Source organism: Gavia stellata, chromosome 24, assembly GCF_030936135.1.
Source record: "Gavia stellata isolate bGavSte3 chromosome 24, bGavSte3.hap2, whole genome shotgun sequence".
Taxonomy (NCBI): Eukaryota; Metazoa; Chordata; class Aves; order Gaviiformes; family Gaviidae; genus Gavia; species Gavia stellata.
In genome coordinates, this window is record NC_082617.1 from 10,872,705 (window position 1) to 10,897,542 (window position 24,838).

The 24,838-nt window shown below is 50.8% G+C and overlaps 1 protein-coding gene across 3 annotated transcripts in view; it reads right to left on the reverse strand.

The window, feature by feature from the left end:
• Positions 1–12,507: 12,507 nt before the first annotated feature.
• Positions 12,508–24,838, reverse strand: part of KCNT1 (potassium sodium-activated channel subfamily T member 1) — a 71,188-nt gene continuing 58,857 nt past the window's right edge. The window contains exons 18-30 of one of the 3 annotated variants that reach the window (XM_059828842.1): positions 23,648–23,864; positions 22,599–22,704; positions 22,311–22,483; positions 22,026–22,097; positions 21,598–21,732; positions 21,221–21,332; positions 20,685–20,786; positions 20,404–20,487; positions 19,880–20,008; positions 19,443–19,463; positions 18,358–18,661; positions 13,129–13,213; positions 12,508–12,628 (exon numbers count right to left, since the gene is read on the reverse strand). In XM_059828842.1, the coding sequence (XP_059684825.1) occupies positions 12,508–12,628; positions 13,129–13,213; positions 18,358–18,661; positions 19,443–19,463; positions 19,880–20,008; positions 20,404–20,487; positions 20,685–20,786; positions 21,221–21,332; positions 21,598–21,732; positions 22,026–22,097; positions 22,311–22,483; positions 22,599–22,704; positions 23,648–23,864 (1,661 nt within the window). The remainder of the gene's footprint in view (positions 12,629–13,128; positions 13,214–18,357; positions 18,662–19,442; positions 19,464–19,879; positions 20,009–20,403; positions 20,488–20,684; positions 20,787–21,220; positions 21,333–21,597; positions 21,733–22,025; positions 22,098–22,310; positions 22,484–22,598; positions 22,705–23,647; positions 23,865–24,838) is intronic. The other 2 variants (XM_059828843.1, XM_059828844.1) reach the window with 2 other exon arrangements.

Sequence of the window (24,838 nt, forward strand, 5' to 3'; positions counted from 1 at the left end):
GCGCCTGCTACATCCGGTTTGACACTACTACCTGAGGGTCATGTAGGTTTGTAACTTTGGTTTGCACATGTTTACTTTTATTTGAAGTGTTACTTGAATATGTATCTCTTAAGTGCAAAAGGCACTACACCATCCTAGAGATGAACTGAGCTCTAAAATACAATACAGTGTAATTATTAAACTTTGAGAGTAATGGAAGTTACAGAGAGTCGTGTACATAAGGGGAAAATAGGGTACGTAATGAAGTGCAAACTAGATAGAGCAAAGTGAAGGTCTTCCATTGCGGTCTCTCCATTTTTTTTTTCCCCTTCCAGTACTCCTTGACTAGGCTGCTGCAACTTGTAAATTATGTTAGATAGTTTGCTGCTTGTAAATAATTAAAGGCTTTATGGTTTCTAAAGTGCTAAGTATTAAACACCGTCATGAGTGTAACTTTTGTTACCATGCTTTTCATGCTTGTGCTTTATTTCTCACTGTTTGATATTATATACCATATTTATTTTATGAAACACTGAAATGTAATAAAAATCATTAACTGATTTCCTTTTTATTTCATGTGTACTTTTGTTGTTGTGACACTTCATCCCCTCAAAGAACTAATATGCTTTAAAGATGTGCTATTCTATGTTTAGTTGTGCTCTTAGAAAGCTTCACCTGTAAGTAGCTGTAATAACTTTATGACAAGAGCTTAGTTCTCCTGATTGCAATGCGCAAGAATTTGACCAAAAGGCTTTCAGGAAATTGTAAAGTAATTTAGCAGTCTCTTTAAGGATTTATTTCATCAGTCTTCAGACTCTTCAATCTGGCTGGTGGGTTTTCTTGATCTGTATATTCAGTTAGTGACAGAATTTTGGAAGCACCAAGAGAGTTTCTTTTGTTAGGCTCTTCAGTATTAGATGCTTGTGATTTGTAAAGACAAGTTGCCTCTGGAATTTCGAAATAACCTGGTTGTTTAAGCTTCAGAATGAATCCGTATCAGTTGCACAGAAGTGAAACTTGCATTCTCAAAACTATAGACTTTTCCAATGCAGAAATAATTTTCTGTGACTGTACAATAAATTTTTCAAAGGTAGTCCTTGTTTGTAGAGATTAAAAAAAATAAATCTGTGATTCCAGTGATTTGTACTTTTCTGTATTTCATTCAGGCCGAGATCTCGCTGCCCATAGAAAGGACTGGACTAAAAGAAGGCAATTGCACCTTCAGTGTCCTGGATCTCATTGCGCTAGATCAGGTCCTCATTTTTCCTGTGGCTTCATTTGCTACTGGAAACCACAGGAGGTGACATCCATTTGGAGAGGGAGAGGAGGCCGGGAGTTCTTCATCTGTAGGCAGCATGTAGTTCCAAGTCCCAAGCTGAGGATCATAGAGGAAGTAGAGGAGTAAGTAATTTTCTAAGAGATTAAATTCTCTGAAAAACTAATAGACTTCAGTTTTAGTTACTGAAAAAACATTAATTTCAAATACCTTGGCAAGGAATATGGTGTATTGATTTAGTCTGGAAATGGGAAGAGAAAGAAGCTTGTTTGTGAGAACATAACATGGGATTTGTGGGTGAATGTGCAGAGGAATGTGGGAAAACTGTAGATGTGTGTAGGCAAATGAAGACAGTGTTTTGTGGAAGGGAGAATAATTCATTTTCTTAAATAGGTTCTGTATAATCCAAAATGTCAACTTAAATGTGTTTGCTGCTTGGTGTCAGCCCAGGGTAAAATGTGCTTGTAGGACTGTGACTACGTATCTTTGTTAGCATTGGGTTTTGTGTTACATTTATCAAATTCTGAATACATAGGATTTCTAACTGTGGTTTTAGTGACATCGTGCTTAATGCTTCACTTTCTATGACTGAAAATCATTATGCGTAGGAATAGTTAGGTGACCTGTACACTGAAAACTGTCATGGAAGAGTGGTGCCAACATACTGTTTGCTGATGTCACTTCTGCTAAAAATCACTGCTTAGAATATGAAATCTTGTCCTTCCCACAGCCACTCGAGAGTGCTGTGTAAATACCCTTACAGTTGAAACGCGTGGGAAGTTACTGGTTATTTCAGTGGAATGGTACTATGCTCTGTGTCTGGGTGCCTCCTGGAGGTAAATAGAAATAATTTGTCATCTTGCAGCTTAAGCTGTTTGCTTAGTTTGTTTTTCACCAGGATTAATTGGAGCCGGGGTTGTTCCCTCTTAGCAGCGTCAAAGCAAGCAGAACTGGCTTTGGCTAAAAAACCCTTCCGGCTGCTCACAAAGGTTCTCATGTGCTTCCTGGGAGTTCGAGCAGGAGGAGAGAGCAGGAGCTTTAGGTACAGCTACGGTATCAGCTTTTCCTACTGACTCTAGAAGGAAAATGAGCTGTAATAGCTGTCTATTGGTGGTTTTTCTTTTTCCACTGAATTTTCTGAACATGTGCCTATGCCGAACAATCTGTAAGCCTTTTGTAGTGCTCCCTGGAAATGGACCACAGCGCTCTCGCTGTGTTCGCTCTGAGCTAGAGAATTCGTTTCCCTTAAGAGAGTACTGTGAATGTAGATCTGTTTGACCTCTCTTGATTTCTTACTAGTTTCTTACACATAATAAATACAAGAATGTACATCTTTAAAGTGCTTTTAAATGCGATTTCTTTTTCTCAAGCTTTCATACATCAGTCTGTTGTGTATTTACATGTGCTGTTTGCATTTGTAGTTAATGTGTCTTTGTCTCATTTTCATCACGCTCTCTGGTAGAGTAAGAGTTCAAGCAAGAATAATCAGCATTTTGAAAATACTGACTGACTTTGAAAACCTTAATACAGTTCAACATTACATGCTGGGCTGCTAGAACAGTTGTGTGTGCAAAAAAAATTAAAATCTGACTTTTCTCCCCACCAGACTAGAGAGTTAAGAGCGTAGAAACTGGTGATCTCTGGAGTTTTCGCTTACTATGGCCAATGGTTTGGGGTATATTATAAAGTAAGAGTAACATGGATGAGTTCTCAGGACTTGAATTTTCCATTCATTTTGCTTTTTTCCCCCACAGTTCTTCAAAACTGATCACTAAAGGCAGTGTCAGAACACTCAAAACCCCCTCACTTTTCTTTTTTTAAATACAGCAGTAAACAAGAGGGGCCACCTTCGCTCTGAACTTCCTGTCCTTGGGATTTGGTATCTGTTGTACTTCATGGCAGCAGGATCACACCTGGGGTTTTTCTTCCGTCGTGTTGAGTATAGCTAGTCTTCATGGTTGTGTATTAAGATATTATCCATGCTATGCTTATCCAGTTAAATAGCTTTCAGTTAATTAGGGTTTTAAATGTAATTCATTTTAAGCAGTTCAGTGAGATGCAGGTGGCTGCATCCGGTGTGGCTGAGGATGGCGGTGGTGGGGATGAGTCGCAGGGTACGATTTCTGCAGCAGGTTTTGTGGTTAGGTTGCCACACAGGAGCTGAATTCTGAGACTTCAGATGAGGCTGGTTTTTCTGTGACGCTCCAAGGACACCACTCCAGAAAGTGACATGCAAAGAAGATTTTTGAGAGATTGATTTTGTACCCGTTTTTACTGCTGTGTTACATATGCAGAACTGGAGAAATCTGTGAAGTATTTTGTGGGGGAGGTGTTTTGTGTGTGCTTCTGATAAGTGAAAACTTTTATATAATATTCTTCAGGACAGTTTGAAATGGAGCTATTCGTGTGGTCGACTTGAGTATATTTTTTAGATGTCTAAAATACATCTTTCAAAACATTAAAGCCCCAAAAAATTGAATTCTTGTCCTCACTTACATTGATCAGATGTTCTGTTGTTTAATTATATATATGAAGACTGAGTATTAAAAATGGGAAAAAAGTTTACTTCATCTTACCTCTGTAATTTCTTTTGGTGTTACATGTATGCTATGATATACTTAAAACTTCCATGGATGGCGAGTCTGATCGTGGATTTAGCTTTAATACGTTGTTGCAGCAGCCAAGGAACGTTGATGTGACGCATCCTAAGAGATTCTCCACAGGTGATCATGAGTGGTCCCAGTACGAAGGCACGTTTAATCCGCCTCTGTCATATACTTCGGAAACTAAGAGAAGAAAGCGGTGAATCTTGACTTGTTTTTTGACAAAAGAGTATGACAGGCATTGTTATAGTCCTGCATCTCATGCAAATTGTCAGGACAAATACACCAGAATTCCAGGAGGAACTTTCACATCATGAAATGTGAGTATATTGCCCACATTGCATTTAAAACTTTGCAATTAACTTGACATCACCATTCAGACAATGGACTACTATTATCATGTAGTAAATAAAAAATATTTAGGTTCTTTTTGAAATTTTGTTTGGATACATCATTGATATAAAATTATTTATTATATAAGCAAAATATTTCCCGTATGGTTCTGAGCTTTCTGTTTGCAGGTATATTAAGGCTTATTTTGGCTTTAGGGGTTTTGAAGATCTCAAGATTCCAGTGTGCATGTGAAAAGGTGTATTTTTACTCTTCTGTTCCAAGTGGTAAGTTAAACTCTTATTTTAAAAATAAAAGCAAACTTTAATCAAAAATGTCATTCCTACCACTTAGACTTTCTTAAATTGGAATATGTTGTTTGTTTAATCTTGGTTTGGTCTGTTAGGGTGACCATTAGTTCTTTGTCAGTAATTTGGGGATTTTTGTGTGTGTGCATGAAAGAATTGAAGACTACAGTGTTCTGCAGAGTTAGCCAATGTCCAAGTTCTTTGCAGTATTAATATATTGCATATATTAATCCATGTCCATATAACAGCAATTTAAAGACATTTCTTATCATTCTGGTCTATATTTAACCATTTATTTAGTACTTGTATTAGAATTAGGAAAACTTTGCTATTAAAAAAAAAGCTTATGTGTTAGTAACAAGAGCTTAATTTTTCACATTAATGTTCACATTTCACAATCCGGCTAGGATGTTCTTAATCTTTTGTCTTTAAAACTGTGAGCAGATTAAATCCCGATGTATGAAAAGACATTATCTGTCTGCATTCACGCGAGCGTTTCTTTGCCTCGTTCCCTTGATCTCCCAGGAAGCCTGGCCTCGGCTATACTTGTTGCAACCAAGACTGGAGTCACCAATCCTACCGCCGTTGGCAGCCTGTCACAAGCCTCCCTCTAGCAAAGAGCAGCATCACAAGGACTGAACCCGGAGCCTTCTCTCCCTCCAGAACCCCGAGAAAGCTCAGGTTGTATCAAAACAACTCGACTACAATTTCTGCTTCGTGGCTTTCCAAACTTGAATGGTCAGAAAATTGTTCGGTATCTCCGAATGTTGTTCAGGAAATGAGACCCAATAACGTCACCCAGTTTCGCTAACCTGACCACGCTGACTTCAGCAGGCAATAAACTTAGTGAGATTGCAGGTGAAAGTCTGAAGCATTTATCAAAGCTAACTTTGATTTATCTGTCTGGTAATACCTACTTTATCAAGAAATGTGTTCAGTGGGATATCTCCAACAGTGAAACTACAGTCCAAGGAACGGTTCATGTCATCTTCAGGATTTGGGATTCTTTATGCTAGATAGTAAATAGTGTAAGTTCAGTTTTCTGAAATAAATAAGAAACAGAAAGTAATTTCAGATAATGAAAATGGACAAAACAAGAGTTAAGCACTGCTATGAAATGTCCTGCATGATCTGAACACTAAAGGTTTGGGTATTACACAGATTCTGACTTCACTTACAATTTTACATGTTAATGCCTTGTATCATTTTAAGTGATTTCTGATAATGTTACTGTGTATAGTACTAAGCATTAAAGATGGCAATATATTCTAGATACTGTATTATAGATCTACTTCCGTACTAAGCCTATTTCCTAGGATAATATTGAAGAGTAAGAGGAGGATGTGACTGACCTTATACTGTAAAAAGCATATCAAAATGCTTGTGACTTGTCTTCCATTTTGCATTGGCAGTTCGACTGTCAAAAGTCCGTGATACGAAGTGATCCAAAGAAAACTGCTGTTGTCACTGTGGATCTTCATGTGAAGCAAATGGAATGTCCCTTCTGGATCAAGGTCAAATTAACTGAAAAGATTACCTAATTAAAATGCTGGGGTTTTTTTTTTAGTTCATAAATGATCCCAAATCTTATGATTAGCTACTCCTGTCCCCGAGACTACAGACAGAAAATCACTCAATGTTTGGATAGAATAAATGACAAAAATAAGCTAGTATTTCGGTAGTTGAACTATATTAAATACAGTCCATATGGTAAAAGGATGAATTCCAGAAATTGGCTGATTATGATAGAAATGTGAAATGAAAATTGAGTTACCTTTAGTCTATTCCCCTTTTACTTTGCAGGGTTGATTTTTTCCATACACTTCACATTGCAAGGTTGTACTGTGTTAGTTATCTAAAGTGTATTTAGATATGTCAAGTGATAGATTTTCCTAGTGATGCGCTTTCTGCTTTCACAGAGCTGCTGAATGCTTCCCTCCTGGAGAAGGCTCTAGTTGTAACATCACAAAGCCCACAGCAGTGGAAGGAATGGCTCTTGGGAACACTTCTGACTTTCAGCTGTCCTCAGTGAGATGCTACCCGCTCGGGCGTGTCTCCTTGAAGGTTTAGGACATTATTTCATATTGTGCTTTTCAAAACACATTTTGGGACAGCAAGGATAGCTGTGCTATTCTATCCATCTTCCTTCATTCCCTAGCCTGCCTTTTCAGTGGAATGCTGGGGTGCCCAATGAGTGCTGAACACACTCCCACTTCTGTTGCAAAATTACAGGATGGATTTATTTGCTTGTCTTGTTAAATGTAAATCTACTTTCAAATTACATCTTGGTACTGAAATACTGTCACAGTTTTCTGATACATCCCTCTGAACTGGTTCAGAAATAACATATTTATTGTACTGGGGGGAAAAACTCTGGGGAAAGCTGCTTAAACTGATGTGTGCAGCAGGGATGATTAAATATTCGATATACAGCATTTGTTAAAATTCAGATGAGGCACTTGAATGAACAGTTTGAAGCATACAAAATTCCCGGAATTACCATGGTATTACATGGAAATCTTGCCAAAGAAAAAACTTGCTTCTTTTGAATGTATGTCTTTCAGGGGATAACTATAAAAACTGAATTTACAGTAAAATAAAAAATCCTTCACAGTTTTGTTTTCTTTTTTGTTTCCCAGCCACATCAAGACCTTTTTTTTTTTCCTTCTAATGTATATTTTATTGCTCTAGATTTTTTTTTCTCTTCTAAAAGAAGTTTTCAGTGTTAGAAGCTAATTTTTCTCAACTGGGGCAAAGTTTTAAATTATTTTTGGTTCATTTTGCAGTATTATTTTCTCCTCTTTTACTGCTTCTGTTGCTGTGGAAGGTGAAGCAAGACAACAAGCAGGTGCAACCAAGTAAAGAACCTACGGCTGAGAAGCAATGAAGTCCTCTTGGCACGGTGGCAAAGACACTGAGAAACACAGGATCTGGTGACAGTGACACAAACAACGGTGAAGCCAGACACAGCCCTGGCAATCATGATGCAGGATGGTTGGGTTTGTGGAGAAACGATGGTAGGTAGGGGAGATCTCAGGGCCGGGCATCTGTAAGTGGAGACTGGGGGCAACCAAAACCAAGCCCACTTAAGAAATGAAGAGTGCTGTGATGCTGTGGGCGCGTGGACAAGCTTTCACAACTTCACTAGAAGGACCACCGTCAGTAATAACAGGTTTTTATTCTTTTTTTTAACCAACCACAGCAAATGCAGAGACGTTGAAAAAGAAACACTGAGTTTTGTGTTGTAGCTAATGAACCATGTAACTAGAAATGCTTGTTCCAGAATGAGCCGTTATCTGTGGCCACTTGGCCGGAGTGCTAACTCCTCTTCTGCAGTCTTTGGTGGGTTTTCATACCAGTGAGGGTGTTACTGGTGGTGTTGAAATTACCTTCTTTTGGATGTAATCATTATAACTCAGCTGTCCTGGAAAATTGGAAGGGTTTTTTTCTCCATGTATAGATTTGTCTTTTTTTAAAAACAGTCGTTAGAAAGTAATTTTAACAGGGACCTGGCTTCCTGCTGTCCTCCGTGACTTGGGTAAGTGCACAGCAGAATGACTTGATGGTTTCCAAACCTCTCACTTGTACATGTATGTTAAATAGTGAAGATAATTCTAGGATTAAGGTATATTGTTTGTGTCCTTCTGTATGATTTTAAATAAACATATTTTTTACAGTATTTTCTTAAAATGTCTAATAAAAACAATCTCTCGTTGCCTGCTGTTTGTATTTGAGTGCAGCATTAAAATCTATGTACATGTGTGCAGTGTGCTCTAGAAACGGGTTCTCTTTCTGCAAATCTTGGGATGCGGACGTCAACCGTAGTCAGTGGAAAATGTTGAAGTGTTTGGAGGTAGAACTGAACCCTGGCTCAACTTCAGTAAAAAAAAAAGTTCAATTAAATAGCTACACCACTTAATGCATTTGTTGAATCATGGAAAATAAGGATTAAATTAATTAAATGACCTTTAAATACAGCTTTGGAGTCGTACTGTAACAACAGCAAATCTAATATCCCCTTTCCACAGTCATGCACAAAGAGTTTTGAAAACTGAGGTTAAAAAGAAGTTTTCACGTGACCCAGCTTTGGAAGAGAGGACTCAAACCAGGGGCTCGTGAGGCTTAGGCCTTTGGCACTCTAAAGCCATGTTTTGCCATGGCTTTTAAAATAAAAGTTTGTTCCCAGATTAAAAAAAGGCAGCAGGCTCCACTGTTGCTGTGTGCAGCTCTTTTATTTTCATTTCTCTTTACAGAAAGGTGAAGCATCTTCACAATAATTGTACAAAACCATCTCCAGCTGGCTGTCTGCAGCATGTCCCGGCAGAACCTGTCACAAAAGTAGCTCTCAGGGAGGGAAAGGTGGGAGTTTTATCTGCTGTTGCTGATAAAAATCCATGTGTGAGCTGACCTTGAGAGATGACAGGTCTCTCACTCAGGGGCAATGAAAATGCCATGTTCTGTATAGGTTGAAGTGAAAAGGGGTATAACAGGAAATAAATATACTCTAATGTTTGTTTGAATATTTGATTTCACTTTAATGCATCACGCTATATGGGTTTAGTCCATGTTTAGCACATGAAGCCGTTAGTGGACGCATAACATGCGATGGAGCCGTTTGGTGGTAAACCCCAAACTGCCGCAGCCGCCCTCGGCTCTGCCTTCCCCCAGGGCCTGGCCTGTCTCTGCACCGGCACCCGGCTCTCCTTCAGAAAACCCTATTTTTCTCAGGTTATTGGCAGCGGTGGGAAGCAACAGCAATTGTTGTCCTCGCCCCAGGGGAAGTGCAGGACAGGGGGGTATGAGGCTGGTCCCCGCTCCGGGGGAGAGCCCTCCCTCGTGCACCCCTCCAAGACAGCCCTCGGCGGAGCAGAAGCAACTCTCTGATGCATCAACGTTTCCAGGACCATTACAAAAATAAAACGCTTTTGGTTTTACGTTAGTATTGTAACTGAGTCTACAGAATTAGAAAATTTAAATGTTTGTTCCTAGACTTGCACTGACCACAGGTAGGTATCTACAGTATTTATTTCAACATCCCATTAGAATGTCTGCTATAAATTTACACCGTAGAAAGAAGGTATGCAAAATGCGTATGGTTTATACACATAGCTTTCTTTTTAAATACATATATTCATACGTTAAACAAACCGACGCGTTGTCAAAATACAGTAATATTGAGGGTGGTTATTTTAATAGAATCACCAACGACGTAAACTTCTTTTGGTATGTGGGTTTCCTCTTACGTTAATTATCTCCTTGAATTAAGGGTCGATAAGAGCTCGGAGTGCCCGGTGAGGAAGGAGAGGTACCTAAAGCTGAGCTCCTGCCATGGCACCTGCAGTCTTGGGGGCCCCCGGCACGGTGACCCTTTATTTCCTGCAGTGCTCGGCCAGCCCGGATGCTGGGGCTGTGTCATTTGGCACATCAAAAGGAGGGCGGGGGGGCTTCGCCGGGAGCAGGGTGGTGCTGAGCGGTGCCGGCTGCTCTGCGCTCGCAGGCTCTGCGCTCGCCGAGTGCGTTACCCCAGCAGCCAGCCAAATGCAACAAAAAACCCCCTAAAAACTGTTATGTTCTGAGTAGTTAAACACGAGCAGGTAATCGCCCACACTGCTTGTGTTTGGGTTTCTTTTTAATTGTTTTGATTTTAACCTGTAATACTGCTTTGTTCCACTCTCCCTTGAAAGCTAAATGGGGACTGGAAAATCGTCTGTCTAAAATCTAGAAAATTAAATATATGAACACTTGATGAGGCATTTCTGGAGTTATTTGAGCATCTTGAAGCTTTAAAGTGCCACAGACCCAACGTGTGCTTTTGTACTTCAACTGCACTCACTTCTTAGCCTGCAAGAACTTTCTTTCTTTTAAATGATATTTTTGGCACCCTAAGTTATACACAGAACTAAATAAAGCATGTACTTGCCATAACCAAATAGATAAAAAAATAATCATAAAGAAAAATCCAAAATGACCAAAAAAAAGCATCAGAGATGGTTTGGTTTGGTTTGTGCCCGCATTTAAGCGTAGCAGAAGGGTCGGGCTCGTTGCTTTTCCCTGTGGTACCTCTCCGAGCTGGTGACGTGCCACTGCCTGGTGCAGGTCGCCAGGGCCCTCATGACCAGCACGTCAGGAAAAAATAACCATTAAAAAAAAAGTGACCAACCCCAAACCCCATCCAGGCCCAGGTGGTCTTTCCCAACAGCTCCTGGAGGCGAAGCCAGGCTCGGCACGGATCCCACCCCGGCAGCCTCCGCCCTCACGCGCACGTTTGTCTCCCATCGCTGCATTACCCACGGGGCGGGCAGGACGGGCAGCGCGTCCCTGCGGGCTGGGGCTGCCCCGGGACAGCTCGCCAACTGCTTAAAACTGCAATTTTAAACAGGTTTGCTTTTTTTTTTTTTGTAAACAACTTTTATTGGGGTTGTCATGGGGAATGAAGGGCGAATGTTAATGGCAATAAACCATTCAGCTGGCAGCGAGTCCAGGGTGGCTGATGGGGTTTCAGGGGGACGTTGTGCTTTACAGGCTTCTCGTTAAAAAAAAAAAAAATAATCACATTGAAGTTTTAATATATGAATGTAAAAGTATATAAAGTTAACAACTCGGTTATTCACTTGGCAGTCAAATAAAACCTTTACACATCAATGTTGTAAAGTGTGCAAAAATAGATGGAAAATACATCTGGTGTTTCTGCTATCGAAAGGTCTCTACGGGTCGGCCGATGCAGACCGAAAGCGGTTGGCCAGCGTATGCAATGCTGCGGTGTAGGGTTTAACGCTGTTCTGTACATTCATGCACCTCTGCTGCAGGCGAAGCTGCTCGGACACGCAGTTTTGCTGGGTTACAAAGTCAAGCGAGGATGGGCAGAGCTGCCGGGGTGCCGCGGCGGGCAGGGGGGGCGGGCAGAACCCGCTGCCTTTAACGGTGTTGCTGGTCCGTGACCCAGGGAGGGGAAAGGGGGAAAGCCGTGTCCAGGCTGCGCAGCCGGGGGGGCTGTCGGGCCCCAAACTGCCCCTGGAAGGAGGGGAAGGGGCTGAGCCGAGACCCTGACCCCCCAACACTGAGCAGTGCGTGTCCTCGGCCAGCCTGCCCCATCCCACCCCCTGGTACAGGGACCCCCGAGTCCCTCTCCCCCGGGCAGCCCCAGGCAGCTCTGACAGCAGGGGCGATGGGGGACGAGCTCGGCGGGGGCACAAACCCGCGGGCACCGTGCCCGCAGCCGGGGCTCGGGCTAGAGGCAGGCAACTGAGATGAGAGGCATTGCCGCAGGGATGGCACGGCTTTCGGTCACCTGGCTTTGGTGTGTTTTGGTTTGTGAGATGCCACCACACACTGGAGGCAGCATGGCCCCTGCCATGGCACCGGGGGGGGGCTGCACCGCCCTGTCCCACCCTGTCCCAGCCGTCCCACGGCCGCCAGCGAGTCCTTCCCCACCTCCCGGCGCAGCTCTGAGCGCTCCTCACATCGATGTCCGTAACAGAAAACCAACAGAGGATGAAGGACATGATTTGGGTGAAAAAGCAGGAGTTTGGGTACCCCGGGGGATACCTGGCGGAGGAGGAGGAGGAGGAGGAGGAGGAGGAGGAGGAGGAGGGTTGTGGTGCAGTTTTGCTCTTGAATTGACAAGCTCCATCAAATGCAAACAACCTGCATCGTCTGGGGGCAATATTGAACACAGTCCTCCTGCTCACACAGGGTCATTTGTCGTCTGGCCTCAGCCACGTCCCACCAGCACCAGCGAAGACTTTCTCACTAGTTGCGGTATTCGTATAAAAAGTTAAAAGCCACGGGGCGCACGACCGCCGGCCGTCGGTCTCTCCGGCTGTCCCGTCCCTCCCGGGGGTCCGGGCACCCCTTCCATGGCGCAAAGCCAGGCTGGGCATCGCCTTCCCCGGGGGCAGCGGGCACCCGTGGGCAGCAGCCGCCTTCCCCTCCGGCTGGCCGTCCTCTTCTTCACCGCCTCTCCCTGGAGCCCGCCGGCCCCGGCAGGGGCACGGGGCGGGGGGGCGGTTGCTCACAGCTGGGTCTCATCGCGCGTTTCGGGGTTGCAGGGGCCCAGCTTGTTGCTGCAGCTGCTCTTGCGGCTGTGGCCGTCGTTGGCCACGTGGGCCAGCGGGTCGGAGCGGATCAGGTACCTGCAGGGCACAGCATGGTTACGCAACAGGGACACCCCCAGTTCCCTGATGGCAGGAGGGAGCTGGGAACTGGGGCGGTCCCTAAATTGGGGTCTGGCCCATCTTTGGGGCTGGGACACGTGGGGATGTCCCTTGGCGCTGTGCTGGGAGCTGCTGCTCGTGGCTGCGCGGCAGCTGTTAAAATAATTGTGATATTGTTTCCCCTGGCATTGCACAGCAGCAAAAGCCGAGAGAAAAGCTCCGCGCTGCCGGTCGGAGCAGTGATGAGCAGAGCCGGGGCTGGGGTGGCTTGGGCACTGCTCAGGGACACGGGGAGGGGGGATGGCCTGGGAAGGAGGCAACAGCCGTGGATCCTTATGAGAAATCACAAGCAATGCGACAGGGGCTGCCCATGGCGATGGGGCAGGTCTGGGGGCACGGGGAGTGCTCCTGCCTGGGGAGAAGCCCAGCCGAGCGATTCCGTGTCCCGGGGCCCATGGGCGGGCAGGGGCAGCACCTACACGATGTCGTTGAGCTCCAGCCGCGTGTCCGGGGGGGGATTGATCAGGACATAGGACAAGGTGTTCTGGTGGTCGTTCATCTCATCTGTGAGAGGAGGGGAAAGGGCTGGTGAGGGATGCCCTGACGGACGCCCCGACAGACGCCCTGGCAGACACCCCAGTGGTCCTCATTCCCGCAGCCCCACTGCAGCATCCCTGAGCACCTGGCTCCAAGGGGGTCACGGCTCATCCCCAAGGACAGCAAATGAGTCCCTTTATGGAGGGAGGCCATGGGCAATGGCGTTGCCACTGGGAGAGAACCAAGAGCATCACTGCCACCTCCCTCCGCGCCTCCCCAGCCGCTCCCCCACCATGGCAGGGCCCAAGGGACTAGCAGACATAACTCTTCAAAATCCCTACTTCCCCCCCTGCCCCCAAAAGTAAGATGTCTTACCTTGGTTTAGTGCAAAAAAGAGAACAGGTTAGTCTTGCCGCATTAGATACAGCACAATGACTCCAACCACCAGCTCAGGGCAGCCAAACCCCCCCTCCCTGGGCCACTCAAATGCTCTGCCCACTTCTCCCCTTTTTGTGTGAGTTAATTTAGCATCATCCAGCAAGAGGATCTAGTTCAACGATTGCTTCTTTCTCCCGCCCAAGGGAAACTGCCTCTGTGGAGTTTCAGAACTGTCGATGCCATTCAGGGACAGCTCTAAACTATGGTGACCTCCTGGGGGAGCTCAGGGCCACCGAGAGCTGCACCCATGGGTGCTGTGCAGGACTAACAGGTGGCCTCGAGACCCGGGGCGGGGGCTGTGCTTTCTGAAATAGCTGAGAACAAGATCATGGGTGAAATGAATGGGGGGGGCGCAAGGCTGCCGGCAGCCGGGGAGGGGGGTGGAAGCTGCGACAAATAACACCATTTACAGACTGAGTGACCGGGTGTGGATGGACAGGATGGAGAGGGGACGGACAGACGGACACCAGGGGCAGCGTGATGAGCGCGGCGGGACACCAGCTCGCTGCAAGGCTTGTCACTGGGACGCCTCTCCGGGCTATCAGAGAGGCTCCTCTGAGCAGCATCGGTGCACACCAGGTGTTTGCCAATCTCGGACAAACGGAGCTCAGGCTGGCGGGCAGCGGGACCAGGGACCGGCTGCCAGGACAGGCGTTAACTCGCGGCTTCTCCCCGTGACCTGTCCTGCTGCTCCCACCACCCTGTCCCTGAGGTCCCCCTGCCCCGGCCTTGCTCCGGAGCGGATCCCCATTCAAAGGCTGCCCTGCCAGGTGGCAGGACACGGGCCAAGCCCCCTGCCATAACCGCACCCGCCGATGCACGACCGCCCCAGGCACGGGGCGGGGTGGCCAAGCCAGCCTGCTGGTGAGGAGTACCGCTGCTCTTCGGCCTTGGATCTGAAGTGCGGCTTTTCTCCAGCTGTGAGATGAGCCACAGCAGCTCAAGCCACCACGGCCACCTGGTCTGGCACCAGGGATGCAAACAGGTCCCCCCCGGGCTGTCTTGGCTGTGCATCTGGCCAGTGCGCGACCAGACGCACACCAGGACATCCCTGCACTGGTCCGCGCTGGTACTGCACACAGAGGCGCTTGCAGGGGGACACAAGACCCTTGTTTTGCTGCTCAGACACCTCCCTGGCACCTCTGAGGCCACCGAAGGTGCCACAGCTGGCGGAGGACTGGGACCGCCCGTAGCGAGGTGCTGTGCGGGACCCCCCCAACCTGTGCCGGGGTGCCCAGCCCCAGGCACCAGCCGGTCCCTCGAGCCGCCGGAGAGCTTTGGCCATCCCAGTGCTCAGCCTTACAGCGAGGCGGGGACAGGGGATGGCAATGCTGGGGCGCGGGTGGCACACGGACCCTGGGACCCGACGGGAGACACGGAGGTTTGCCATGACGGGGGAGGCGGGGAAGGGCCCTGGCTCGCGGCAGGTTTCCCTGCTCCATGGAAGCACCTTTTCCTGACCCCCCATGCAGCTGAGCCAGGCACTGCTAAACCCACCAAGTATATTGCCATATCATCCCCTGCGGCACAGCGGCAGGGCTCAGCCCAGCAGCACCCTCCAGCAACCTGGGGGTTTTTGGGGTGGGGGGAGCCAGCACTGAGCTCCAGCTCCCGCACCCACGCAGCCCCCGGCAGCGATGCCACCACGTCGGACGGTCACCCGTGGGGTCTCCTGGCTTAGCAGGGAGCGAATTGACAGTGCTGGGCCCCTCTGCGGCAGGAGACGGGCTCTTGCTCAGCCCCAGCTCTTCTGCGGGAGGGGGAGATACCAGCCGGGGCTGAGCTCTGCCCAGCGCCCGCCGGCCAGCTGGCAATATACTCTGCTGGCGTGGGGCTTCCATGAGCCCCAGCTGGGGCTGCTTCTCTGATGAAGGACACAGTTTATAGGAGAATGCCAACTTTTCACCTTAAGAGTGGGCTATTGAAGCCTAAAACACAGCTAGGTCGAGCTGTTGCTAACCTCTAGGCTGCTGCAGTAAAAAGAAGCCTTTCCAGGGTGCTTTACACCCCTGCGTAAAGGTGTAAACGATGCAATAACCCTGCAGCTCCTGCAGATGCCAACAAGGTGCCCCGGGGTGGCTGTAGCACGGGCGGCACCTGCGGTTGCTGCTGCTGCCTCGCGCGGAGCCCAGCACCCCCCGGTTAGAAAACAGGGCCTGCTAACGCTGGAGAGCTGTCCAGGAACGCAAACCAAGGATTGCGAAGGGCTTTCCAAGAGCTGTGGCTGACCCGTGTGCAGTCAAGAGGTGAAGGGGCCGGTGCAGGAGCTCCAGCATCTCATCGCAGCACACACCAGCAGCTCCACTGCGCTCGTCCCCCCGCGAATCCCCTCCTCAAATTGCCACTGGCTTTACAGACCAAAACCAACTTACAGAGCAATGGAGGGAGGGTTTCTTTTAATGACAGCCGAGGGCTGTGATTTCCCTGTAAGAATTCAGCTAGAAAAGGGACCCTGAGCTTTTTAATCTCCATGACTTTGCGGAGCCCTGCGTTTGCACCACTGTCGCAGGAGGGTCTTTTGTTTTCCAACACCACCCAACAAATTAGTGCTTGAAAGACTCAGGCATCTAAGGTGAAAACCGGCAAGGGTGTGGATTGGGCTTAGCTGGCATGATCTTGTTGTACGCTGCACGCCGTGAGTCACGCGGGACTCCCAGGGAAAGGGAATTACCTTGCAAATATCCCAGGTTTACCCGATTCATCACATCACTGGCTGTTAAATTTGCTACATCCTCTACAGAACATACAGGGAAAGGCACAGACATAAACAGAGAGAGAGAGAGAGGTCAGCAAGCCATGATTTGGCAAATATCAGAGACGAGCTCCTGCACTGCAGCAATAAAATGAGCAAAAGAAAAAGGAAAGGGGGAGAAGGCAGAGCAACATGTTCTTCCAAAACGCCATGGGTGTCCAGACACTGACAGTGACACATGGTGACAACACACTGTCCCGGGCACAGCTGGCCGCAGACACGCCACAGGGGCCAGGGAGGTGCTGGTCCCCCCGCCGTGCCCAGTGCCCCGGTCCCCGCCGGGCATTGCCCTCCCGCCCCGACGGCAGCCAGGTCCTGCACCCCCCGCTGCCTCTTCGCTTGCCGGAGCTCCCCCGGTTTGCTCCAGCCAAAATTTGCCAGATCGGCCAGGAGAAGGTTGCAAACTCTGACGCGAACCCAGCCAGCGCTGCCCCGAGCATCCCGGCGGGGCTGGGGCTGGGGCGGCCCCTCGGGATCCTCAACCGAGGCCGTTCGGATGGGGAACAGCCTCTGCCTCAACCTCTGCCTGCGTTTGCAGGGGACGCTGCACCGTGGCCTGCCCTCAGGAGCACACGCTGCGGCAGCTCTTGCTTCGGGTGCGCGGGCTGTGCTTCGGGTGCACCCCGTTTCCCAGCTCCCCGTGCCCGGCAGCTGTGTAAAACAGCCTTTTTGCGGCAGCGAATGCCATCAGCCATGCTCCGGCCTCTGCAACAGAGCTGTGGGGAGCTGGAAGTCCCCCAGGAAAAGCAGCAGAAACTTCTGGGGCTAGTAATGTAGGAAAAAAAAGGGGGGGGTGCGCCACTGCCTGGCGTGCCCTGTGCCCCCTCTGTCCTGCCGCAAGCCGATTCTCCTGCCTTCCTCCCTGGCTGATGCCCACAGCCAGCCCGTTCGCCCTCCACTCCCGATCCCCTCCTGCGCTGCATTTCTTTACATTTTCTCCTCCTTTCATGTGCCTAAAGGCTGTGAGGGAGAAGCCAAGAGGGAGAGGAGGAATCCCCCCGCCCCACCTCCTGAAATCGGCCCCCGTCCCGGCCGGGGCACGGTGCCAGCCTGGGTGTGGGCAGGGGCCGCGCGGGGCAGATGGATGCTCTTCGAGGATGGAGCAAACAGGTAGCAGCACAGGATGGCTTAAAAGAAAGAAAGGGAAAAAAAAAACCCCAACAAACCAAACAAACCAAGGAAGCCGTGGGCTACAGACTTTGTCGTAACCAAGGGGTGGGGAATCGTGCCGGGGGGACACAGACGCCAGCACCGACGGGTGGGTGAGAAGCTTCACAGAGGGACCCTGAGCACTGCGGATGCCCCGGGGCCGTGCGGGCTCATCACCGCGGGAGACACCAGCTTCACACGCCATGAAGCGAACCACTCAGCCCTCTATGTACCGAAATGTTTTCCGTGGAAGAGTTTTACGGAGGATTAAAGTCTATAACAAAAGGGGTTTGTGCCAGCTGACGGGGCTTCACCTCTCCCTGCCGCACTAGGGGGGCTCCCGGGCAGAAGGGTTGTGCTGACTTGGAGTCAGTGTGTCCTGAGCCACCGTTCCTGCACAGCCAGAAAGCGGGGGGCAAGCGGGGCACGGCGCCCAAAGGCTGCACGGCGGCGCTGGGTCCAGCTGCAGGCAGAAGGGAGAGAGTTACTCTGCCGCTGCAAACTCCTGCCTGGACCCATCCCAGAGCCCCGAAACAGGGGTGGCTGCCTGCAGTCAGCCGAGGGTGGCAGGCGAGGGGGGTCTGCGCTGCGGGACCCCAGCCTTGAATGCGCTCGTCTGCAGAAGCACAAGCAAGCCGGGGGATGAGGCGCCACTCGGAGCTGGGCCCGGCAGTGCCTGCGGGGTTAGGCTTGGCATGGGGTTAGGCTTGGCACGGGCTTAGGCTCGGCGCGGGGTTAGGCTCGGCGCGGGGTTAGGCTCGGCACAGGGTTACCTGAGGAGCCCACAAGCGGGATGCACCACCATAGAGAAGCTCAACCGAACGGCACTTACCGTACCCGGTTGTGGGCAAGCCCAAGTGCTTCATACGGTTTTTGACGAGCTCGGAAAGCTCCTGCCTCTCAGAGCGCCGGTACAAGCTGAGGCGCTGCTGGCTGATCCACTCGGCCGTCTTGCTGGAGTGCTTGTTGCCCTTCCTGCTCAGCCGGCGCGCCCACTGCATGCTCTTGCGCCGCAGCAGTGGGTGCTCGGACTGGTCGCTGGAGCACGAGTTCCTGTGGTGGCCAGTCTTGATGCCCCAGTGCTCCTTCACGTCCTTCGTGTCCTCGCAGTCCTCGACGTTGATTGAGATCTGTGACTGGAAGCCCAGCAGGTCACGGGGCGGGTGGGGGGGGGAGCCAAAAAGAGCCTGTCCTGTCTCTGATGGAGTGGGACCTCTCCCATGGGATGGGATCCTTCCTCTGACCCACACGCACTCTCCCAGCACATCATCTCTGTACTGCTAAAACTACCTGGCCAGCAGATTTGGTATGAGCACTGTCGAGTGGAGTCTAGTGGGCGCCTGACATCTCTTACACGATTATCTCACGGCTGCCCAAGGGACAGCCATGCCCTTGTCTCCCTCTCTTCCGTCTTACAGCAGATGTGCTGCCCCATGTCCGATAGAGTAATCCCCACCGGTGAGCAGGAATTTATTAATAAAGTGGTTTACATCATCTCTAAGAAAGAGGTGGATTGCACTTAATTAAATGTCAACTTTTGGCTCCCCGTCGCTGCTTCCTACAAAGCTGAAAACCGAAGGTATTTAAAACGGAGCCTGGCTCACACTCCCCTGCTCCTTATCCCAGTTAATTACATTGCAGGGTGCCGAGGACTTTTGTCTTCCTGGACTGCCGAGGCTCAGTCGGCATCGCCCTTCTGCGGGGACAGGCAGCACCGTGCCGGCAGCGGGGGTGACAGCCGGCACAAGACGCGCGGTGGCTCTCGGTGGCTGGAGGAGCCGCTCGGCAAGTCAGCCCGACGCTTGCCCGCGGGTCAGCCTCCGGGTCGGGGCAGGGGAGCGGGAGGCAGCGCTGACAGCCAGGGTAATGCCCGACACCGCCCGAGCACCCGGCGGGGGGGACACAAGCGGCACTCACCTGCGCTCGGATGTCGTGGGGCTGCAGCGGGGGAAAAGGAAGGAAAAACAAAGTGTCAGCCCAGCGAACGGGCAGCCCTGCTGTGCCGCATCCCCCCAGCTCCCCGGGGACTCGGTGCCACGCAGCACTGCAAGCTGTGCCGAGAAAATCCCCTCGCCTGCCCGCAGCCGGCTGCTGCCCGGAGAGATGGGTGTTTACGCCGAGCCAGCTTAGCCGGCTGGGGAACCAGGACGCCGCCACCATAACACAGACGCGAGGCCGCTAACGAAGCGAAGGCAGAGCTTCCCCTCCCCTCGCTCCAACCACCGCTGCCGCAACCAGGTCCGAGGGGCCTCACGGACCGGGCCAGCCTCACAGACCGCATCTCTGCCGGCGGTGATGCTCGGCTGGGACCACCAGCAGCCCCTTCCCGGCACACACCACCACCGTGCCCCTACCTCGGAGGTTGCGAACATGTGTGACTCTGTCCTGTAAATCCCAATGGGAATCTCCGCACTGGAGGAGCAGAGCTTCTGGAAGAGGCGGCCGTACGTCCGGATCCACAGGTCATCTTCAGTGATCTTCATCTGAGCAACAGAGGACAAACATCAGCCGCCCTGCGCTGTGCAGACCCCGCTGAGGAGCACCTCGGGGCTGCTCCTGAGCTTCCCCCAGCTCAGCCATGTCAATCCCAAAAGCAAGCTGGACTCCTCAGAAAGACCAGGGGCAATTTCTGACCCCAGCCTTCAGAACGGGGACTTTGGTCCTTGGTAGTTCTTGGGCTTTTGGGCTCTTGGTAGCACTGAGGTTGCCCACACATGATGCAGGGGAGTGATGACCTGGCATGTTCTGCCTGATGTTGCTTCCCCTCCGACTCCCCTGAAGGGGGGAACCCTCCACCCCCATGTGCAGGGTGACAGATCCCACCAGACCCACGATGACTTGGCCCGATGGTTTCAACCCGCAGGGACTTGGCACCTACCGCACAGAGGTAGCCGGAGCCTGGCGTGGTGTCGAGACCCAGCAGCAACCGAGTGATGGTGATCATGTAGTCCTTCACGAACGACTGGGGAGAGGCATTTGGGCAGGAAGCCGGAGAAAAGGTTTGCTCAGTTATTCATTGGGAGATGCAAAAGGGTGGCTGCACCAGCAGCAGGGCCCTACCCAGAGCCCGTTGGGGATACCCCTGGGGGTGCTCCAGCCCGTGCCAGCAGCTGCGGCCATGTGGGGGGCTCCCCACGGCCCCTCGCCGAGGATTCTCACCTGGTAGAGCAGCGTGTCTAGCATGCTGATGCTGAAGACCCTCCCGGCCGCGAAGGGCAGCCGGAACATGAAGGCCAGGTTGGAGCCGTTCTCTCGCTCTTTCTGGAAGAGGAAGGGGAGATGTCAGCAGCCACAGGTTCTCGTTTACATCCTTGCAGGTTGCTTTCACATGCCCATGTCTGGTTCAGGGGAATTTTCTCCCTTTTCAGAAGACCTGTCTCAGCACAGTGACCCCACTGCCCCCCCTTACCGCGGTCGCAGCATGAAACCTGATTCAGAGGTGCAGTGTGGCCAGCACAGCAGTAGGCAAAGCAGCACAAACTCCAGCCACCGCATAAATACATACACAGAAGGAGGTAGTTAGTCCAAAGATCAACTGCCCACATGTTTGTTTGCTGCAGGTTATCTCGGGTAGATGCACACTAACTCTGGTAGCTGCAGCATGCACAAGAGCACAGGACCTTGAGGAGCTCAAACATAGTCACTCTCAGCATTGACTTCCCAGGCCCCGCGTGCAGGGGAAGACCTTCTCTTACCTTTTCTAGCTTGGAGAGGGCTAGGGAGTAACTGTCCTTTGCTCTGAACTGCATGAACCTCATGTTGGAGGGGTGGGTCAGCTCTGTGATAATGCTGAGGCTGGGGAAGAGCCTGCAATGGAGAGAGACCTGTTGTCCTGCAGCTCATTCAGAAGTGAGAGCACTCCCTGCATTTAAAGCCTGAGGAAGACCAAAACCATCCCTGTGCCTGTCTGAGGTCAGAAACAGCCGATTAGATGCCGTTTCCTAGAGCAAGCCCAACCGCAGTTGTGTCCCACTGCCCGCAGCCACCACACCAGCCACCAGCACCCTTCCCGGTCTTGTATGCAGCGGAGGTAAGTGGCTGTGACGGAGCCGGGGCAGCGGTCACCCCTCACCTGAACATGGTCTGGACGTTGACAATTGTCTTTGCATCCGCCATGTAGTCCTCCTCGGCGCTCATCGTGCTCTCCTTGTCCACAACCACCAGGTTGTCGGCGTAGATGATGCCGCACTGCAGCAAGCTGTCCAGGCTGGGCAGTTCCCAAAGAGAAGAGCGCAGGGTCAGCCCTTGGAAACGACACAGGGAAGCAGCACGCTGCGACGCGCAGCGCTACAGCAAGCCCAGGCTGCTCCCAACCACCAGCTTCACCGGCTCCCATCTACCAGGGAGGGGTTCGACAACCCGAGGAGCCAAGGGTGGCCTCGGCTCTACGGCACCAACCCTGGAGCTCCTCATGGGATGACCCAAAAGTCTGGGCTGGGGTAAATGCAACACATTTAGGCATCACCATAAGTAACAACAGCCACATGTGGAAACACCTACTTGTCAATTGTGCCCTCCATGTAGTAAACCATGGGGAAACAACAGATGGCTTCCAGAAAGTGGTGCTCGGGCCTGGAGGAAGAGCAACAGAGAGCAAGGTGGTTCAGCAAGTCCATGGGGCAAAGACACAAAACGCACACAGCAGTCCCCAGGGCCAGCATCAGCCGAGGTATCCAACAGTGGCACTGCCATTCCCCCACGCTCCCCTCCCCACTGCATGAGATGCCCCTGAAAACACAGGGGAGGGCTCAGTGCCATGGAAAACATCCGTGGAAAAGTACTTGCTTGTTGTCCAGCAGCAACACAATTGGGTTCAACTCTTTGCGGGACCGATAGTACGCACGGAGGGGGACAATGAAGTTATACAGTCCGTTCCCAGCTGTCTCCGCCGAAACGATAATCAGTTTGTTCTTAAACCCGTAGGCTTTGGCATCTTCAAAGCTGTTGTGCTTGCAGCCCTGTGCAGTGGAAGGCAGCGCGGGGACTCAGCCCGGGGCTCTCGGCTGCCCACCCACCGTCCCGCTCCCGGGGGGGCTGTGGCCCCCGGGGCATCAGCCTGCAGCCCCATCGTACCTTGTCCAGCCTCAGGCAGCAGAAAGGGGCTTTCTCAGGTAAAAGGTGGCACAGAGTTGGGGAGCTCCCGATGTAGGGGGAGTTCGGTGGATAGCCCTTCACGTACCTGCAGCAGAAAGAAAATCCAGCAGCGTGAGGATGCAGGGAGAGCTTTCCACGTACACAACGCTCAGATGCTGGGAAAAACATTTAAAAGCAGCAGACCCAGGGCTCAAGCACATCACTGGCAAGTGCTTTGCAAAACTCTCCCACAGCAGTTGGAAATTTTACAAAATACACATATTTAGGAATCTCTTTTGCTATGCAAAGGGTCATGAGATTGCAAACAGGCAGTGTTCCCAGCAGGGGCGGAGAAGGCAGCAGATAGGACCATTGAGCTCAGTTGAAGGGAGACAGGGCAGCCAGCTCCAGGAGAAGGGGACGATGCTGAGCCATATAAAGAAGCAAAAAAACCCTCATGGTCCATTTTTAGAGTTTGTTTTGGTGATCAGATATTTAAAAAAATCACCGTTCGTATTTTTGATGGAACCAGAAGCAGAAATTTTCACTTAAAGAGCTGCTACAAGAGGGCGTGAATGAAAAGCCAATTTGTGAGTTTGCAGATACTCAGTAAGCTCCTCACATCGCTGTGACAGCACCCAAACAGGTAACCAGTAAAGGAAGTGCTTATCTAGCTGCCATAAACTAACAGCTTTAAAGCTGCAGTAAATATTTATTTTGCATTTTTTATTTATGTGCGGTGGAGAATAGGACCCTCTTCATGTTGGTGAGTGAAGGGAGGCGAGAGGACTGGCAGAACAACCCTGCCCATCCCCAGCAGTGTCTGGCTCAGTGCAACTTTGCTGATACCCAGAGGAGACGGCTCCAAAGCAGCCCAAAAGGCTTACGGCCAAGCGGCGATTGCCCATGTTACAGACATCGGTGTGCTCAGAAAAAGCTGAGAGGGGCTCAGCCTGAGCGTCCCTCAGGCACCATTGAATGTCCGTCATTTACAACAGTCCCCATCTCTCTGATACGAGGGACGGCTTGACCGGAGGCGGGCGACTCACTCCACAACCGCCGACCCCTCCTCGTCCGACTGCGTCATCTCATCTTCCGACTGGTCGCTGAGCAGGTCGCAGGGCAGCAGGGACAAGGTGTCGGCCAGCTCGAGGACGGGTGCAATGCTGGGCCGGCGGTTGCCCGAGCCGTTCTCCGCCGGCAGTGTCAGCTTGCTGCTGTTAGCGGGGCGGCACTCCGTATTTTGCAGGTCCATGGCTACTGTACCTGGACACGGTGGGGAAGGAAGCACAGCAAACACGCTATAAGGAGGTGAAGAGAGCCGCCTCAGCAAAGCATCGCGCCCTTGAGCCCTGCACGGGGACGAGGTGGAGCACGCGGGGCCATGCGTCATGCCTGTTAAATACAACCCAGATGAAGCGAAACCGTTCATGGGCACAGGGAGTGCAGGCAAAGCACCCACCAGTGACCTCCGCCTGGGCATTGCTGCGTGGAGCATCTCCTCGGGGGCACAGCTCAGCCGCTCCCACGGAGGGTGCAGGCTGCTGGCCCCGGGGACCATCACCCTCCCCGTCCCCCAGCTGTGGCCGCCTCTTGCTGAGGCTCTCATCTGAGTTTTGGCCAAACAGTGACTTTTAGACAGTCAGGAACTCAGGGAGTTTCCCAGCACGCAAAGCCCAGGCGCTGGGCTCACCGGGCACCGCTGCCCTGCTTGCGCTCGTGCGATTTCTCTCCATCGTGTTTCTTTTTGCCAAAGGTCCCTCTGCAAACAAGCCGCGTAACGAGAACACTGACAAATGCTGTTCAGCAAAGTGCTTTGTGGCTTGCTGGGGGATAATCTATGCAAATTGCTGCTCATGAGTACAAATGCATAAATTATTTGCCTGAAATACAATCTGCTCGTGTAGCACACCTTCCCCAAAACTCGCTCTCCCCAGATACAGGCTGGAAGTAATGACTCATGGTATTTTTTATTTGCGAAAATGCACCACTCACTGCAGAGCAAACTATGCTCTGCATCGGGTTGTGAATTATAAACGTGATTTAGGATGCAGCCAAGAGCATTTATTCTTCCAGCTAGGGCTTGACAGATTTATGCAAATACTGTTAATGATAATGGACATCACGAGGTTTAATAATGATATTTTGGCTTGCTGAGAGCACCCAGGGTACAAGGGGTAGTGTGTACTTTACTGGTGAGGCGACTGGGACAAGGGATGGAAAGGGATTTTCAGTGGCTC